This window comes from Aythya marila (genome assembly GCF_965140915.1).
Source record: "Aythya marila genome assembly, chromosome: 15".
NCBI lineage: Eukaryota > Metazoa > Chordata > Aves > Anseriformes > Anatidae > Aythya > Aythya marila.
Window position 1 is genome coordinate 6,159,383 of NC_139056.1, and position 18,343 is coordinate 6,177,725.

At 47.0% G+C, this 18,343-nt stretch overlaps 1 protein-coding gene across 2 annotated transcripts in view; it reads left to right on the forward strand.

Annotated features, from left to right (window-relative positions):
* The first annotated feature begins 283 nt into the window (after positions 1-283).
* Positions 284-18,343, forward strand: part of ADCY9 (adenylate cyclase 9) — an 81,934-nt gene continuing 63,874 nt past the window's right edge. The window contains exon 1 of one of the 2 annotated variants that reach the window (XM_082772027.1): positions 284-2,600. In XM_082772027.1, the coding sequence (XP_082628153.1) occupies positions 905-2,600 (1,696 nt within the window). In that variant the 5' untranslated portion in view covers positions 284-904. The remainder of the gene's footprint in view (positions 2,601-18,343) is intronic. The other variant, XM_082772026.1, reaches the window with a different exon arrangement.

Genomic DNA, 18,343 nt, shown 5'->3' on the forward strand with positions numbered 1-18,343 from the left:
GGGAGCGAAGAGGGGACAAGAGGGGACACAGGAGGGACAAGGGGGGGACACAGGAGCGACGGGGGGAGCAGGCAGCGCCTGTGGGGACGCGATAAGGAGGCGCGGGGAGAGGCTCGGCGCTGATAGCAGAGAGGGGGGCACACCAAGAAGCGGCTGTGGAGCAGCACCGGGCCCGGCCCGCTCCGTTACCCCGTCCCCGCCCGGCGGCGGAAAATGGTGGCGAGCACCGCCTCTCCCCCCCCCCTCCACACACACACCCCTTCCACAGCGGCCCGGCCCCGCCCGGCGGCAGGGGCACGGAGCGGGGCGGCTGGAGCGGAGCCCGAGGGGCGCTCGGTGCCGCAGCCCCGTGCGAGGCCGGCGGGGAGCGGCGGGAGGCGGGCGGCGGGGCCGGGCCAGCCCCGCTGGGGCGGGTGGGGGCCGGCCCGGCGGCGGCAGCAGCAGCAGCAGCAGCAGCAGCGGCGGTGGCGGCCGTGAGGGGAGCGCTGCCCGCCCAAGCGGCCGCCATGGAGCAGCGGTGCCCTCCCGGAGGGGGCCCGGAGCCCGCTCGGCGACGCTGAGCGGGACCGGGCAGGGGGCGAAGCGAGCGGCGGGTCCCGGTCCCGGTCCCGGCCCCCCCCCCACCCCCCATCCCCAGCCCTCCCTTCACGGGCGCGGCGCCTCCGTGGCCGTGCGAGGCGGGGGAATATGCGGGGCTGCCCGCCTCGCCCTGCCCTGCCTGCCGCGCCCGGCCCGCGGCGGAGCGCCCCGGCGCTGCCCGGCCGCCCCTCCGAGCAGGCGGCGGGTGGAGACTGAGCGGCACGGCCCCGGGGAGCCCCGCGGGGTGGCCCCGCCGCCGGCGGCTCTCCCGGCCCCGGAGGGTCCGGCTCCGGTTGCTCGGAGCTCCCCGGGAGGAGCCGCCAACATGGCTTCCCCGCCGCACCAGCAGCTGCTGCATCACCACAGCACCGAGGTGAGCTGCGACTCCAGCGGGGACAGCAACAGCGTGACGGTGAAAATCAACCCCCGGCAGCAGGCGGGCTGCGGCTCTTCCAAGCGCTGCAAGTACAGCATCTCGTCCAGCTGCAGCTCCGGGGAGTCGGGGGGTGCCCGCAGGGCGGCCGGAGGAGGCGGCGGCCCCGGCCTCCGGAGGCAGAAGAAGCTGCCGCAGCTCTTCGAGAGGGCCTCGTCCAAGTGGTGGAACCCCAAGTTCGACTCCACCAACCTGGAGGAGGCGTGCATGGAGCGGTGCTTCCCGCAGACCCAGCGCCGGTTCCGCTACGCCCTCTTCTACATCGGCGTGGCCTGCCTGCTCTGGGGCGTCTACTTCGGCGTGCACATGAGAGAGAAGCGGATCGTGTTCATGGTGCCGGCGCTGTGCTTCCTCGTGGTGTGCGTGGCGTTCTTCGCGTTCACTTTCACCAAGGCCTACGCGCGCCATTACGTGTGGACTTCGCTGGTACTCACCCTCCTGGTCTTCGCCTTGACTCTGGCTCCGCAGTTCCAGGCGCTGAATCCCCTCTCAGGAAGCGGCGACGTGTCCAACCGGACGCCCCCGGCCAGTCCCGCGGACACTTGTCTTTCTCAAGTAGGCAGTTTTTCCATGTGTGTCGAAGTGCTCTTGCTGCTTTACACCGTGATGCACCTACCCCTGTATTTAAGCTTGTTTCTGGGACTGTCGTACTCGGTCCTCTTTGAGACCTTTGGGTATCGCTTCCGCGACGAGAACTGTTTCGCGCCTCTTGGAGCCGGGGCGATTTACTGGGAGTTGTTGAGTAAAGCCTTCCTTCACATCTGCATCCACGCCATCGGTATTCATTTATTTATCATGTCCGAAGTCAGGTCCAGGAGCACGTTCCTGAAAGTGGGGCAGTCCATCATGCATGGAAAAGACTTGGAAGTGGAAAAAGCCCTGAAAGAGAGGATGATTCATTCTGTTATGCCAAGAATAATAGCCGATGACTTAATGAAGCAGGGGGATGATGAAAGTGAAAACTCCGTCAAACGCCATTCCACCTCGAGCCCCAAAAACAGGAAGAAGAAGCCCTCCATCCAGAAAACCCCCATAATATTCCGCCCTTTTAAAATGCAGCAGATCGAGCAGGTGAGCATTTTGTTCGCAGATATCGTTGGCTTCACGAAAATGAGCGCCAACAAATCTGCCCACGCGCTGGTGGGGCTCCTGAACGACCTGTTTGGACGTTTCGACCGCCTGTGCGAGGACACCAAATGCGAGAAGATAAGCACTTTGGGAGACTGCTACTACTGCGTAGCTGGCTGCCCAGAGCCCCGGGCAGACCACGCTTACTGCTGCATCGAGATGGGCTTGGGGATGATTAAAGCCATCGAGCAGTTTTGCCAGGAGAAGAAAGAAATGGTGAACATGAGAGTCGGCGTCCATACCGGGACAGTCCTGTGTGGCATTCTGGGAATGAGGAGGTTCAAGTTCGACGTGTGGTCCAACGATGTCAACTTGGCCAATCTGATGGAGCAGCTGGGGGTGGCTGGAAAAGTCCACATTTCGGAAGCTACTGCAAAATATTTGGATGATCGTTATGAAATGGAGGATGGAAAGGTGACCGAGCGAGTGGGTCAGAGCGTGGTAGCTGATCAGTTAAAAGGTACGTGCTTTTATTTTGTATTCAGTTCTTTTTTTTTTTTTTTCCCTTTTACAAGGGAATATTTTTTCCCCAGTACGTGTCTTATGCTTGTTGACTTGCAAACTGAACGTGCTTTACACGTATCTCTGCGTGCTGGTGATCAGAAACGCCAAGGGAATTACAGAGTGAAAGATGCCATGGAGATAAGTGTGAAAGAGCTCATGCCTTTTTTTTTTTTTTTTTTTTTTTTGGAGGGTACTCAAAGCATACTTGGACTTCAAAACTCCTTAAAATTCCTCGTGAGCTTATCGTGTTGTAGGGAGGAGAAGGTTAATGTGCTTGCTGTCTGCAAGAGGTTTTTGTTTGACTGTTGTGTGTCATCCTTTAATTCAGTAAATAAACTTGTTAATTGACTTCATGTGCCATACATACAGCATATGTGTTTTGCAAAATTATGTATATCTGTGAAAAGTTTTTTGGCACCGAAAGAGTTGGGACTGCGAAGGCATTTGGGAAAACTGACAGCTGGATTCACAGAAAGAAGTGAGCACTGCAGATTTGGCAGTTTGATAGCGAGTTGTTACGGTTCGAAGTTAGGCTGGAAAAAGTTACTGGGGTGGTGCAGTGAGCTAGCAGATGCTCTCATTTCTGCAGCTCTAAGGATTTGGGGATGAAACTGCAAATTTGCAATTCCGGAAAGAAAATGAGGGATTGTCCGGTTCCCCTTATAGCTCGCATAAGGGGCCAAAACTCATTTTTCCACAGAGGGTTCATTTTCAAATGAACCCCTCGACTGCTTTCCAGCAGAGGTAGCAGCACGTAGGGGTGCGTGCAGGGGGATTGTACGTGCTGGGGCTTTCACTCTGGGGCTCCTTGGATAAAGCTGTCCGTCTCCAGCACCGTGCTTTTGTCTCTCCGAGGTGTGTGTGTCTGCAGCAGCGGTGCTCCCAAGCGGAGAGCAGACAAACAAAAACGAGCGTGGACTGCGTTGCAGCCCCTTTTGTGCGACATGGGTTTGTTTGTTCAGCTTGTGAATGTGCATGTTTCTATAAGGAAAGTGCGGAAAATGGAGTGGAGGAAACCAGAGGAGTCGCAGGAGAGCGTTGTGGTGGGGAAGGAGAGGTTTGTGGCAGTAAATACGAAACGAGGCCAGGATGGTTGTAGGAAGGTCAGCGAGTAAGGACGGGGGGGAGAGCGTTGCAAAACAGCGGTAGAAGCGGTGGCGGCGGTCTGCTCGCCTGTGGCAGGTGCTTATTTTGATGTGACACAAATACTTATTTTTGGTGAACTGGCTGTCTGTATGCATATGGCAACAGGGCTGAAATGAGAGGCTTACGGGGAGGGAAAATATCAATAATGACATTGGTGGCTGGAAGCCACGGAGCTGAAGCAGATGTGTGTCCTGAGGCTTTAGCTCTCTATTTGACTTCTAAAAATACAAATTAAGTTAATTTCTTTGAAAACTGTTGACGCCGGGGTGGTTACGTGGAAGGGTACTTTCGAGAAAAAAGGATCAGATATAATCGCTCCGTCAGGGTAACTTGAAGCTTGCCTTTCTTGTGAAAATAAATTACATGATTTCCAGAGAAACAGCCCTGCGATGTTTAAGTTCTTATTTTCCCTCTGTCTTATTTTTTCTGTCTATAGCTAAATGCAGTGTAAAGGCTGTGCTGCAGCAGCAAGTGAAATGAAGTGGTTTTGCTAAATTTATAACTGCACTCAGTGTCATTAATCGAAGTGACACAAATTGGCTTGCGGAGACTGATGGTACTGCTCTTCGATATTTTAATGTATTTGTTCATGTTTTCTAGGAGATCACAAGAGCGCTGTATAGAGCAGTTACGCCCCATGCCAGGAGTGTTTTTTCATGGTCTTCCTCAGACTTGCGTTCTGTCCTTGGTTTCATTTATTGCAAGGAGGCATAGGCTGCTCTCTCTGCAGCGTACTGATGCGGATTTGGCAGCTTCCAATGCCTTTCACGGGTCCTGCTTTAGCCAGGGCACTACGGATGAACAAGCTGAAACGCAGCTCAGATAAGATGAAGTATGCTGTGTGGATTGACATTTTAATGGTCTCTTCTCACCCTGAAACCTAGCTATGACAGCAGTTGGAAGATGTGGTAAGAATTACTTGAACAAGGAATTGCTTTAACAAGGTTTTTTTTTTTTTTTTTTTTTTTCTTCTTTTTTTTTTTCTTTCCCATCTGTATTTTGTTGCGGAGCTGTAATTAGCTCACATTTTATTATCCGTGTCTTCTACGGTTACAGAAAGCGAAGCCTGTGTGCACGTGTACGTGTGGTGCAGGCAGCCCCGTGCCCTGCCTGCTCGACGTGCAGGTACGCCGCAAGGTGCTGCAGCAGTTGCCCATTTTTTCCTCTTTTCTCAGTTCTTTGCTCCCCAGTGAGCTTACTTGGCTGACAGCTGAATGGCATCAGGGGGGGAAAAAAACAACAGGGAAATGGCAATGATAAAAGCAACCTGGCAGCAGTGCCACTGTATAACAGGGGGCTGTGGATTAAAACCAGCTGCAGGGGAGGGTTTTGTTAAGGAGCCACTCTGAGAGTTAATGCGGTGAAGTGAATTTCACCTTGTAATTAATAGTCCTCTGCCAAGCACCTGCTCGGTTTTGTGACTGAAGTACTGTTAGGAAGCTTTGCTTTACTGTTTTTCCTGAGCATTAGTTGATAGCAGCGATAGAGCAGAGGAAGTTTGTTGTGGTTGTTTAATTATGTCATGTGTCGTACTCTTTTCAAGTATCAAAGCACAGCGGAGATAACAGGCATAAGCTTTATTTCCCTACCAATACTTCACTTCTCAGCTTCCTTTCAACCTTTGGTATCTTAATGATATCCTATTTTTTATGTTGTATGCCTAGCCTATTATCTCTTAATTGCTTGAGCTGCCGCAGCGGTCGTTGCTATCTGGCTGAGGCTAAGTCAACATTACCAAGTCAACTCCTCATCAAGCAGACTGGGGGTGCTGAGGGCTCGTGTCCACCTCGGGTGGGTTTTGGGACTTCTGCCTGCATGAGTGCTGCCCTGGCACTCTGGACACGGCGCTGTACTGGCTCAGGAGTACCCCATGGTGCTGGTAGAGGTGTGCCCGGAGTCATCCTCCTGCTGCTCTGCTTGGTTGCTGGAATGTGCGAGGTATAACCAAGTTTCTCCTTCCCTGTGCTGTTTTGTGTTTCGTTGGAATTTTTAGGATGGAAGTACCTTTTCTTCCTCCTTTGGCTGATCCATGATATGATGCTTCCTCGTCTCCTTATCGTAAGAAGTGCAGCCCCAGTATGTTCCTTCGTGTTTCTGACTTCTGAACTAACTAGATGGTGTTTACAGCCTGCTGATGAGGAAACAGAGCCACTGATGGCCTTACAATGTCTTTTTGCCTGGCTGCTCATTGTTTTAAGATTGCTTAGGCCTGCTGGCCTAGCAACACCTTGGATTTGAGGGGTTATAGGGGAGCAATGTTGTAGTGATTTTTTTCAAGTCCATAGATAAGCCCTAGAGGTCAGTTTAATTGCATCTTCCATGTTATTTTTGCCGTAGGATTTGAGACAATTCACTTTTTCTGTTTTCTTGCTGAGCTTCCTAACAAATACATGTATTGAGGAATAAGATAGCAAGCGTCACATAATACATGAGATTATGGTTTTAATGTGTCCCTTCAGGACTCTGTGGAGTCAGAGATCTCTTTTCAGGATATAAAAAGTCCTGCTTATGGAAATATTTTTGTTTTGCTCTTGGTTGTTCTTGTTTCTTCTTGGTTGTTTGCATTTCTCTTTCTTGTTACTTAGGAGGTCACAATATTGCTATTTGCCAGCCAGCCAGCAACATTTCCAGAAATACCAGGGTCACCAGCATCTTTTTTTGAGCGCTCAAAATGCGTAAGCATGTTGGGGAAGAATGCTTGCTCTGTTTATGGAGCATAGCACAACGGAACCATGGTTTCATTTGGGACGTTTGCATGTATGCTGTTAGTCTAGTGAGAGTCATTGTTATTAAATTCCCTAAAAAATTCCTGGCTGTTCTGCCTCAAGCCACCTCCTTCAGTTTGTCTCAAGGAATGGCGTTACCCCTGAATTCCTGGAAGCGCTTGGAGATATGGACACGGTTTCTCTATGGTTGCCATTTGCTTCATCATGGAAAAAATGTCAGTGTTTCCTGTGCTCTCCGTCACTGGCTCAGCAGCTCGAGCTGTGCGTGGCCGTGGGGTGCAGGTCTGGTGGTGTGAAAATCCTCCTTCACCTGTGGCAGCCGGTGGCTCCAGCTGGTAAAGCGCTCGGAGATCTGGGGCTTAATGTTCTGTTCTTTGCCGTTCTCCGTGCTTCTTCTAATAACTTTAAACGTTTTTAAAGAAAGCAAATCAGTTATAAAATTCACCATTTCGCCTGATATTGCAACCTTTCTGTGCAGTCCATGAAGGCTGTTATTTCTCCATAAACAGCCCGGCTGCGTGAAGGCGCGGTGGCAACCTCTGGCTGACGGGATGCGCGTCTCTGCGCCAGGCCTGCCTGGTGACCCGATACTCTGCTGCTCTTCGGGTTTAAGTTACAGGGAGGCAGGGCTGGTTTTCCTGAGAGAAAAACGTCTCAGATAAGGTTATGTAGAGGCAAAGCACTGAATTTTTCTTCCCTTCATCCCCTCTTGCAGATCAGGTGAGACCATCAGGTGATGGCAGTGAAATCTCCCCAGCCTGCCCATATTTCTCTTTTTGCAGGGCTTCACACAGGGGACCTGTGCAGTTGTGTGCTTCTTGAAGCTCATAGGAGGATGAAAAATAAGATGGAAGTTTCCCTGAACTTCCTGAGCCCAGCCTGCTGGGCCTGCTGTAAATCTAGAAGGCTTGTGCTTGTGCCAGTAGGACAGCTCAGCAGAGAGCTCCATGCGGGTTCGTCTTTGCTGCGTGACTTGGCTAAAAGCAGCTTTAGTCCGTAAAGAGGAGTTTTTAGTGAATAGTCAGTTTATCATTTTTATATCGTCTGACCTATAAACTGTTATTATTGAGGTGGAAGTCCACGATCTTGTTGTCAAGTGTGAGACTGAAAATATAATATACACAGGTTGACTTCTCTCCTGTGTTTTAAAAATGGAAAGTACTCAGTGACAGATAAAGAATTATAACTGGAGATAATTTGCGCGAAGGCATGTTGCCAGGAAGAAGTAAATTCCACGTTGATTTAACATTTTGACATGATCTGTAATTTTACAGTGTAATAGTAAAAAGAAAAGAGATAAATAGTGCATGAAGTTGCTCAACCTGATTCTTGTCTAAGTCTTCACTTGGTAAAGATACGTTTTGTACTTATAAACAAAAGAACCTTATGGGAAAACCTAGTGATTATATTATGCAACATATCTGGAAAGTTGAATAATGATAGAGCTTTTTTTGAAAGTAAACATTTGTATTTTTATTTATGTATTAGTGCTAATCAGGTTTATTGCCAGGTAGGCATGACCTTTGCAGAAAGATCAATTTCTCCAAATTTTGAGGGAGATTTGCTGAGTTGCTCTTGACTTTACACAAGACCAAGTAGCAAAATATCTCTATTTAGAAATCCTCACATGTAAGCTGTTTTTATTATTCAAGGGAAACTTGGATGCTGACCGTTGAGGCTCTGAGTTTTGATAACATACTTCTGGGCTAATTTGATTGCACGTGGTGCAAAGTCATTTGTAAGCACAGTTACCGTCTATGTAAGATTCTCCACTTTGCACAGGGTGGGGCCTGGCTCTGGCCATATACTTTGTTTAACAAATTGGCCTCCAGTTTCATTTTTTTTGTATGTCCTGACACTAACAGGGAAGTCAGCATGTGGCTTCCAGTCTGGTTGGAAGGTGTTGCTGGATTCAGCCCTATCTCAGTGCTGTTGGGTGGAGCAACAGCTTTACTAGCCTTTAAGACATTTACATCCTCAAGGAGTTGAAGTGAGCACAGCACGAGTGGGGCTTTATTTTAAAACGTGGGCAAGATCAGTGTTGAAATCAGGTCCTGTAACATTGGAGTGATACTATAACTTCCACTGCAGTCAGTGATTGTCATCTGCAGAGGCTTTCTTTCATGTTCCTTTCTTTGGCTCCTCAAAATACAGTTGTTGAAATGCAAACCTGTACCCTACAAATAAGTCAGAATTCCCTTCTTCCTCCTCTCCATTTACTTCAGTAAATCTTCAGAGGCATGTAAGGGACTGTTCAAATGCAAGAAAACTTTCTGTTCTTTAAATAAGAGCATTGATATTGTAGGTTATAGGGGGAAAAGATTGATGGAAAAGACAAAGCACAGTCAAAAACACATAATTATATTCATCTTCTGTCACGAGGATTGAATGGGTTGTTTAAAACCCTCTTCAGTTGTTTCACAATATGTACTTCACTTTTCCTTCTGGCAGGCAAAGTATGTAAGAACTTACATTTGCCACTTTAAAGCACAGTACAATTTCATTGCATTTCAAGTTGCCGTAAATTGTCCTGGAATACTAATCAAATTAGTAAATTAGCACTGCTTTCTCCCGTCTGCAGCTCGTGGTTGAGCTGTCTCACTCTTGATCCTGAATCACAAGCTGGCTGCATCCCTCCGGGCTCTGTAAGGAGAGACTGCTATTCCTGCTTCCGTTACAGCTGACACTTGAAAATTCCCTGCTATTTTTAGATGATTTTCAATCTCATTTCTGTCCTTCAAAAAGAAAAAAAATAAATCCTAGCCTTTCAATTTTTAACTTCCAGTGGGAGTTGCTATTGCCAAGAAGCCAGCTAGTCACCGTAGTCGCATTAACACATTTTAACAGGTTCTGTTACCTACGTTTGTGTTACTGTCAAGGCTGTTTCACAGGTTTGTGGGAAATGGCTGGAACTTGACTTAAAGCGAGGCTGTACGGGTTGTGGAAGTGCAGCTGCGTGCTCCCAAGCAGCATTTAGTGAAAACACGAAGTGACAGTGCTGGCAGGAGTGGGCCGGGAGCAGCGCCATAGGGCTGCGGGCCTGGCCGTGACCTAGGGCCGTGCTGAGGGGCCGTGGCTGCTTGGGCAGGCTCGGCTGGAGCCAGGCTCCTCTCGATCCTCTTTGTCTGTCCTGGGTGGCTCTGGGTGCCTGTGCTGCCCTTCCAAACCAACTTGTTTTCATCGCACAAATGTTCTCTTTCCTTGTTTCCAGAAACGCTCTAGCCTAGAGTGCTAGGCCTACCGGACACGTGGCTTTAGGGTTAGATAGGTTTCATGGTTCTAAAATTATTTTGTGAAGGAACAAAATGTTCCACATTTTTTCTTCATCGAGCATCCCTCAAGTTCAAAATGTCCCTTACATCTGCCTGCAAACTTTTGGATTTGTATTTGCTACAGTAACTTAATGTGGGAATTCTTAGGAGACCATATAAATAACCATAAATACATGCTGCAAGTCTTTATTTCACTGACAGTGCTTCCTGTTCCTTTGAATGCACTTCTTAAGCTGTTGTCTTCAGCTTGACTTGATAAATTTAGAAATCACATTATTGTCATGAAGTTGTACTACCTAGAGAAAATCCCCCAAATTGGAACAGTGACAAGGAGCTACTGGAAGAATGAAGTACGCTAGCTTGCTGATGGGACCTTTCTGTTTCTGGCTTGACATACGCAAATCACGCAAACAAAAATAAAGCATCTTTTGCTGTGCCTGTAATGTCTTGTTTGCCTAAGAGCGAAAGAGCAGCTGTCTTTCCTCTTGCTCTTTTCCTTTGGCTGTCGGCTGAAGGTAACCCTGGTTCCTGTGTGTGTCCACCAGAGCAGGACCGTCCCCGGTGTTCCTCCCATTGCACGGGGAGTGGAGGGACACAGAGAGAGATGAAAAGCATCCGAATGCAGCTGTCTGTGAACTAGGAGTTAACGTTGGTTCCCTTCCACTTCTGTTAGCTTATAGGCCTTTGAAGGAAAACTCACAGAATGGTTAGGTTTGGCAGGGACCTCTGGTCATCTGACGCAACCTTCTGCTCAAGCAGGGAATCCTCTTCTGCCCCCTCAGAGATAAGAGGGAGAAGGAGACAGTGAAAGCAAAACTAGTTTATAATCCATGTTAGCAATTATTCATATGTTTACTGAGCTAAAATGGTGACAGTTGGTTTCTCCGCTTAACAGCACAATGAGCAAAAAGGAAAGTCAGTAATTGAAATAAAATGCGCTTTGAAATGTTGATTCAGCCTGTAGGAAATGTAAGAAAACTTCTGTTTCTGATATCAGATGCTTAATTCTTTGCATTCATTAGATAAACAAGGACATTTAAAACAGAAATGGAAACTTTTTTTTTTTTTTTTAATGTGCAGCTTGGATGTCTGACTTGAAAGCATATACCTAATGCATGAAATAGAACTTTTTTTTTTCTTTATACCCATTTTCAAAAAGCTGCCTGATAAGCTTTTGCATAGCTGCTCCTGGTAGTTCTTGAATCAAATTCTTGCAGTTATTTTTAACTCCTGTTCAGTGGACATGTGAGGTCTGTCCTGTAGGGAACGGAGTGTCTTTATCCTCTGACCGACTTGGACAGAAGTGAAACAGGTAAATCTCTTGGAAGTACTCAGGGCCTGACACGGCTGGTGTTAAAGACAGGATGTAATGAGGAAATGCTACTGCAAGGACATAATTTGCAAAGAGCCCAAGTACAATGTTAGCTCCAAATTTCCGTTGTTTAAACAACGTGATGCTCGGTAAGAGCTGTGGGTGTTTCTAGGAAGTCTGCGTTTGGGCTGTACCAGCAGAAGGAATGGTGGCTGCAGGCTTCCAGAAGAACAGCGAAAACCTTGTAGTGTGGCACTTGCCCACAGTGAAATTCTGCTAGCAGACCATCAGACCTTGTTCCAAGATTTTGTAGCCTTTTCCACCTATGCCACTTTTCAGGACTTGGTTTTTATTTGATAACAATATGTAACATGGTTTCACTTGTTTTGCTTTCAGTCTGACTCCCTTTCTGTGAATGACATTGCTTCTGCAGTATGTTATGAAAGAGATTTTATCACGTACGTACATGTAAGTTACTATTGAGACAATATGAGTAATATTTAATGTTTTACTTGCTGCTTGGCAATGTAGCATCAACTGGAAGCAGAGAGCTTTCTTAAAAACACCACGTGAGGATGAGAAAATTTATTATTAGTTGTTTCATAATCCCAATAAACCATTTAAGAGAAACGCACACACGTGCCATGCCTTTCCCCAGTTTCTGGAATCCGTAGTGATCGCTAATTGAATTTTTCTGCTGAGGATGTTAAACTAACATGTATGTCTTAGGTTATGAAACATCGCTGCCACTGGAATCTGCTGCGGGTACGGAGCTGTAAACAAAAGGTCTCTAGTCTTCGCTGAAGTCACGTTTTCCTACCTCTGTTGGAAACTTTACTCATACTTTGGTATTTGATGACAGCTTTTCACAAAGAAGTTCAAAAATCTTTATTGCGTGAAACTGTTGAGAGTTACTTGCTTTCAATGTAGACATACATGATGTTTGTGTATATGTATAGCATTTCAGTAAATATGTGCATCCTGAGGGTGTTTCTTATATGAAAACGCACCAAGTTGTCTTTGCAGCCTGTTATCTCTGAAAAATTGTCTTCTGTGCCTGTGACCATCACCATGTAACCCTTCGGCCTCACTGCAGTCGAGCTGGGGTGTCCTTTGTCCCTCCTTTATCTAGCAGGGTGAAGTCAAAGACATCGTGAGAACTGTTAGTACCAGTAAAGCTCATGATTCTACCATCTTATTTTTCGGACTGATTGTCAAAAATTTAAAATTAGGACTTTAGCCAGCTGGTACTTTTGATGAGACAGAAGCATATCTCTAGCTGTAAGCACCAGAGTAGGGTTGCCACTGTTGGGATTGCTGATGTGTCTAATGAGAAGTTCAGGGACACTTGCAGGGTCAGGCATAACACTGAATTTAACCTCTCACAGCTGGATTCTTCCAAAGGCAGTAAGGAGGTTTACGTGCCCATAGCCACAGCAATGTCCAGAGGCCATGGTGGGAATCCTTGTCTAAAGAACTGTATTATTTTATTATACAGGGATGGTTTGCCTTTTACAATTTACTGCCTGAAAACTTTTGAAATCCACTGTCTGTGTATTGCTGCACATGAGCTACAAATCAAAGCAAACAGGAATATGTCACTTTGAAATCCTGTCTATTGAAATGATTATGAAAAATGCACTTGTCTTTTTTTTTTTTTTTTTTTTTTTTTTTTTACTACTTTTCATCAAAAAGCAAAAATGGCCAAAATATAACATTCAGCTTAGGTCAAATAAATGTGTGGTCATACAGGAGCTTTTTGTTGTTGATATGTCCGTTGTAAAAACACTGGATTAACCAAATTGCCTGGTAACCTTCATTTCATGGCTGGACCTCTTCAGCCGAGTGTACTTTCTTTCCAGTTCGTGGCCAGAAGATCAGCCATTAGTGCAGGTTTGTTGCAATGAGAGCCTAAAGCTTTTAAAATGGTGGAGATCTCATAGGTCCAAGAGATCTCATATGGTCAGAGCATCTAGGTCATGGAAGGCTCCGACGTAGTGCACTGGTTACAGCTGGGATCTGGTGTTTGAAGGCACCATCAGCTGCTCTTGATCAGGCTTTACTTGGGAATAGTGCACAGTTCTTGCACCAGATCTTCATCAGATGGCTGGTGTTAAAAAACAACAACAACAACAAAGCTTAGCAATCTATATTAGAACCTACCTGTTGATAGCAAAGGCAGGAGCACATCTAAGACAGATTTTCTTTCTTTCGCTGCTGCTGCTTCAGCAGGGGCTGGGGCGCACCCAGCTCGGCAGCGCTGCTCGTGCAGGGATCGCGGGCAGAGGAGTTCGTGGTGGCCACAGTCAGGTGCCGAGACTGAATCAGGCCATATGGAAAACATTTTTGATCAGGCACACAGTTTTCTGAACGCTGCAAAAAAACGTGTGCGTGACGTGGCTGTTTTTAAAATGTAGTGTGTCTGTCTGTCAAGCGTTGAATTCTTCCCAAGATTTCAAGAGGTGACAAAGTTGGAAATTGTCTTAGAACATAAAAGGAAAGTTTTTAAAGTTAGGATAGATTTTTCTTGCTAGGCTTCCCCACTTTCTGCCCTTCCATAAAGTATGATATTTTATAAGCACTTAGATAAACTGTGTTACGTGTGTATGTTGGGACTGAACTTGGACTGTGATTTGCGTGGTGTGAGCCTCATGGCGTGGGCAGCTCTGCAGCACGGCAGGCTGTAAGTGTGCATGGTGTTGCTGCTGCTGTAGCAGAGGGGGCTTTGCGGTGCTGGGTTGTGCTGGCAGCACGTTATTTGTCCGACCCCTTCAGAGTGCAGGATTTGTTAATTCTTGTGCCGCTTCCTACGCCCAGGATCCAGGCCCTGCTGGGGTTCTGTGCAGATTTTAAACAGCAAATCTTCCTCATGCAAGCAGCATGCTTTGTTGAAGTTGTTATAATCGTTTCCTTTCAGAGGAGCCAGCTGGTTTTAATGGTGGAGTTATTGATTTGGGGAGGTGGTGTGATTTTGTGTGTGCGCTCATGTCGCCTGCAGGACGTTCCGGTAACAAGTCTGTGGGGGTAATGCATAAAACTGCATCGATACACACTGAGTGCACTGGCAGTTTATGTAAATAAGAGCACTTTAAGTTAGCAAAGGGCTTCCACACATGCAAGCCACACAGGAGTGTGCTCGGACAGTCCTTGCTGCTGTGTTCAGGTGATTCAGCACAAAGCGAAGTGCAAGAGGAAAGGTTGTAAACACAGACACAGGGATCGGAAGAAGGAAGCCTGAGAGTAGTTCTGAGAGTTATTATCGTCCCTTTCAATGTGTGTGTCAAATTATAACACTGCTGCCATGACCATTAGAGCTTGATGTTACAGAAAATTAGCAAGAGGACTGCAGCTGTCATTAGGTGGCCATTGGCCAGGCTCACAAAGCCAGTAACTATCCTGTCTCTATGCTTGAGTTGATAATGGCTCTTCTACAGCCTTGTTGGGTAAATAAATAAGTTTGGGTTCTTTCTTGAGCATAATTAGATTTCTTTTTCCTGGCATGACTTTTTCACGTCTTGTAATTTGAAGAAAAATCCCTCCAACCCCTTCCTTTCAAGAAAGCCTAAAATAAAGGTCTCAGTATGGATATGTGGATATTTTTATACCAATACATAACTGAACCATAACGAAGGGAGGATGAAATGTTATTCTTTCATATGTGCTCTTTCCCTTAGGTGGTCAGGAGATAAAAATCTGCAGTGTGGGCCCAGCACACCAGCCGGGAAGAAGCTGTGCTGCGTTTGGGTCACTGGGACAAACTGGCTTTGTGTGCTTGCAGAGGGATGCTGTGGTTGGACAGGGGCAAGTGCTTGCTTTGAGAGCTGTCTGGAGTCCCTGCCGTTAGTTTCTTCCATGTCTGTAGCTGTGTAGCCCGTCCCTGGAAAACAGTTGTGCAGGCATCTGTCAGAATGTGTTATTTTTCTGATGTGCCCATTCAATAATCTGCCCGAGGAGGTAAGTCAGCCTTCATCAAACCCCGGTTATAGCTGCAGCCAGGGGTCGTTATGTTCGTGTTTTGTAGGGCTCCTGCCTGCTCTAATAAAGCTGCTGGAACAGTTGGCTTCATTGCCCTGATCTGTGAAGTTTACCATTGTTAATGTCACTTTTTTTTTATGGGAGACTGACCAGACACATCCTAAGAACGCAGCAGTGAAGTGCCAGCGTGCAGTAACTGCAACTTCTATGCTGTGACCCCTAAAAGCAGGTTTAAAACCCCATCACCAAACAGGTGCTTGCTTCCCAAATGTCTTTGTGGTAGAGGGAGCACCACAAAGTGCTGCTGTGTGCAGGGCAGGGCAATGAGCTCGTTCATTCGCTGGTAAGAAGATGTGCTTGCATTTTGTTGACAGTGAGCTGTGATTGCTGACAGCGGCTCCCAAAATGCTGTATTTAGGGTTTCTCCAGAAACACAGGCATTTGTAAGTAAGTGGGCTAAATCAACTACATTCTGTGCAGTTAAAATCAGTATTTCTACTCCATGGACACGGTGTGTTGCTTGATACCCCTGTCTCAGACACTGCCTGCCTGCACGTACACTTCTGTGTTGAGCTGGGAATATTTTCTCCTATCTAGTTGCGTCCCCACATTTTCTCCCCATAGCATTTTCCCCCCACGTGGAGTTCAGGAAGAATACAGGGTTGAGCTGTGTTTTCCCTTTTTTTGGTACATCTGTAGGCATTATCTGTAACAGAGTTTGGGGCCTTAAAAAGGTAAATTGGTATGGAGATACTGACCAGGAGATGCGACAGGGAGATGTGGGGATACCGGGCACATTTCAGCAGCAGGATGAAGAACAGCGGGTTTGGCCCAGCAGCGCTGAAAACCCCCTCAGTGGTACGGGCAGACGCAGTATTTGCAGGGAGGAGAGTGAAAATACTCCTGAGCTGTCCCTTGGCTTCTGCATCTCGAGCTCTGGTGGCAGGTTATCGTTAGCAGCGTTGTCCAAGCCGGTGTCCGCGTCGTTCTGCTCGGCTTTCGCTTCCTGCGCTCGTGGGTGGAACCCGGTGTTCTGCCTCCAGACTTGGAGAGGAGAAATTGCTGTCAACGCTATTTTGCAGCTTTTTTTTTTTTTTTTTTTATAGTACAAACCAGATAATGATTTATCCTTCCTACTGCAGTGTTATGGTAGTTCTGGCAGGGAGAGGGTTTTTAAGTGACATTCACTTGGGAGGACGGAAATGATTCTTTAATGGCCTAACGTTTTCAGATGCTGCCTAGCATTTGGGGTGATTCATGACGTTTCCTGAACCAGAATTTACCTATTTGGATGTTGGGGAAGGAAAGAACATACCGCAGCGGCAGTAGTGTATCCAAGATGCTTTTTGTTGTTATTTCAGTGAGATCTCCCCAAAGTAAATCTCAAGACCTTTAGCACTTGGCGGAGCCTCTCCTCGTCCCGTGTGCGGAAGAAAGGATTGATTCAGTGCATTTATCCAGCTGACATTTGGCTGCTCTGAATACGTGTTCCGCTTAGTGTGACCGGTCATGTGAACATGTTCGGATGTGAACCTGCCTCCACACGTGGAGAAATTGGAGTTTTTGAGCTGCCTGTGTGTGTATGTATGTATATAGTTGCAGTATTATCAGCCAAAACAGCGGGGAGACCAAGTGTGTAAATGACACCTGAAAATCTGAAAGGTAAGCATTAAAGCAAGTGCTTACAGCACAGGCAGTAGGTGGCCGAGTTCCTTCATGTTCGCCTTTAAAATTTGCCATTTTGGCATTTGGAAATTTAACATCCAAATTTTGAAACATACTGCGGTCTTTTAATTTCTTTCTATTTTTAAAACCTACTTAATAACCAGGATGTTAGTTGGCAAAAACATCTTTCAAGGGAAGCAGAAGTGAAAGAGGGAGAGATGGTGGATTTTTGGTCCGGTGGGAGACAGCTCATTCCCCCAGGGCGGCCGTGCCCCTGGGTTCCCAAAGTTCAGGTGCTGGGGGCTCTGCTGGGCCCAGTTTTTCTTTCTGGGTTATCCATTACGTTCCTGCCTGATTTTAGGGGCCGCATTTCAGAGGAATTTTCTCAGTGCGGTGCAAGCCGCTGCCCATGGTAACTTGTGCGCTTCTAAAGAAAGGTCGTATTTGCTGGTATCGCCCTCCCTGCCCCCAAAACCTGACAGCTGTTTTAAGAAGTTATTTTCAGGCTGGAACATGAAACTTGGAGGAGAACCAGCCTTCTTTATAAACAAACTCAGCAGTTCCCCCCTATTAAATACGACTCTGTACTTTTATTTACAACTGAATGTAGCTGATCCTATGTTACTGCTGCAGTTTATTTCCCCCTTTTTATTTACTTTAATGCTCTTTAATGTTTGTTTGCTAATAATTCAAAAGCGTAAACAACTGGAGGTGGTGGTGGACTTTGTGGTGTGAGTTGTAATAGCATTTCCAGTGCAGTTTGCTGATGGGAAAAAGGATGTTGGGAAATAGGAAAGCTGGGATTTTCACATATTCGCATCATGGTTTTTAGCTGTAGAACTGAAGAGCAAAACTTATTTTTGAGCAATGTCTCGCATACTTTGGTGCAAGTTCCCAAGGTCCCACAGCACCATGGTAGCTTCTCTGGAAATATTGTGGCTTATTTAGATAAATTTTCAGTGTTTGTTTTCTTTGTTCTCTTGCAACTGAAGATAGGCCCTGTAGGCAATACAGCAGGAAAATATTTTAATGGGACGGAAGCAGTGAAGGGAAAATAGTTATTCCTAAATTTTCTTTTGTATTTTTAATTACCCATTAGATCATATCTTCTGAGATGTAAATTAGCGATGGATTCTGTGGTGATAGGCAGAAAAACCGGGAGGGCGGTAGGGAAGTGGAAATCAAAGGGACGCTGTGTGATGGTGGGAGGGAAGAGGTGGGGAGGGGTTGAGAGCCGTGGGAAGCCAACCTGGACTTCATTTTCAGGGTCTTTTCTTGTTTAGCCCTTGGATGTCGTTAGTTTTGTTTCAGAAATAGAAGAAACGCAGCCAAAACACGACGTGAAGCAAGTGGAGAGGACCTATAAGAGGGCAACGGAGACAGGCAGATGCTGAGTAAAGAGGAAAGGAATTGCAGCTGTTTGGGTTGGGATGGAAGGATGAGGGGGAGGGCGCTGCGTGGGGGGCAGGACCCGAGTCCTGTCCTTACGCTGCTGCACCAGCCCCGGGCCCGGCAGCGTGGGCGGAACGACAGCGACTTCATCGTGTTGAGGATGCTGAAACACTGACATGAATTAATGCATCGCCCTGGGAGGTCGTAGGGC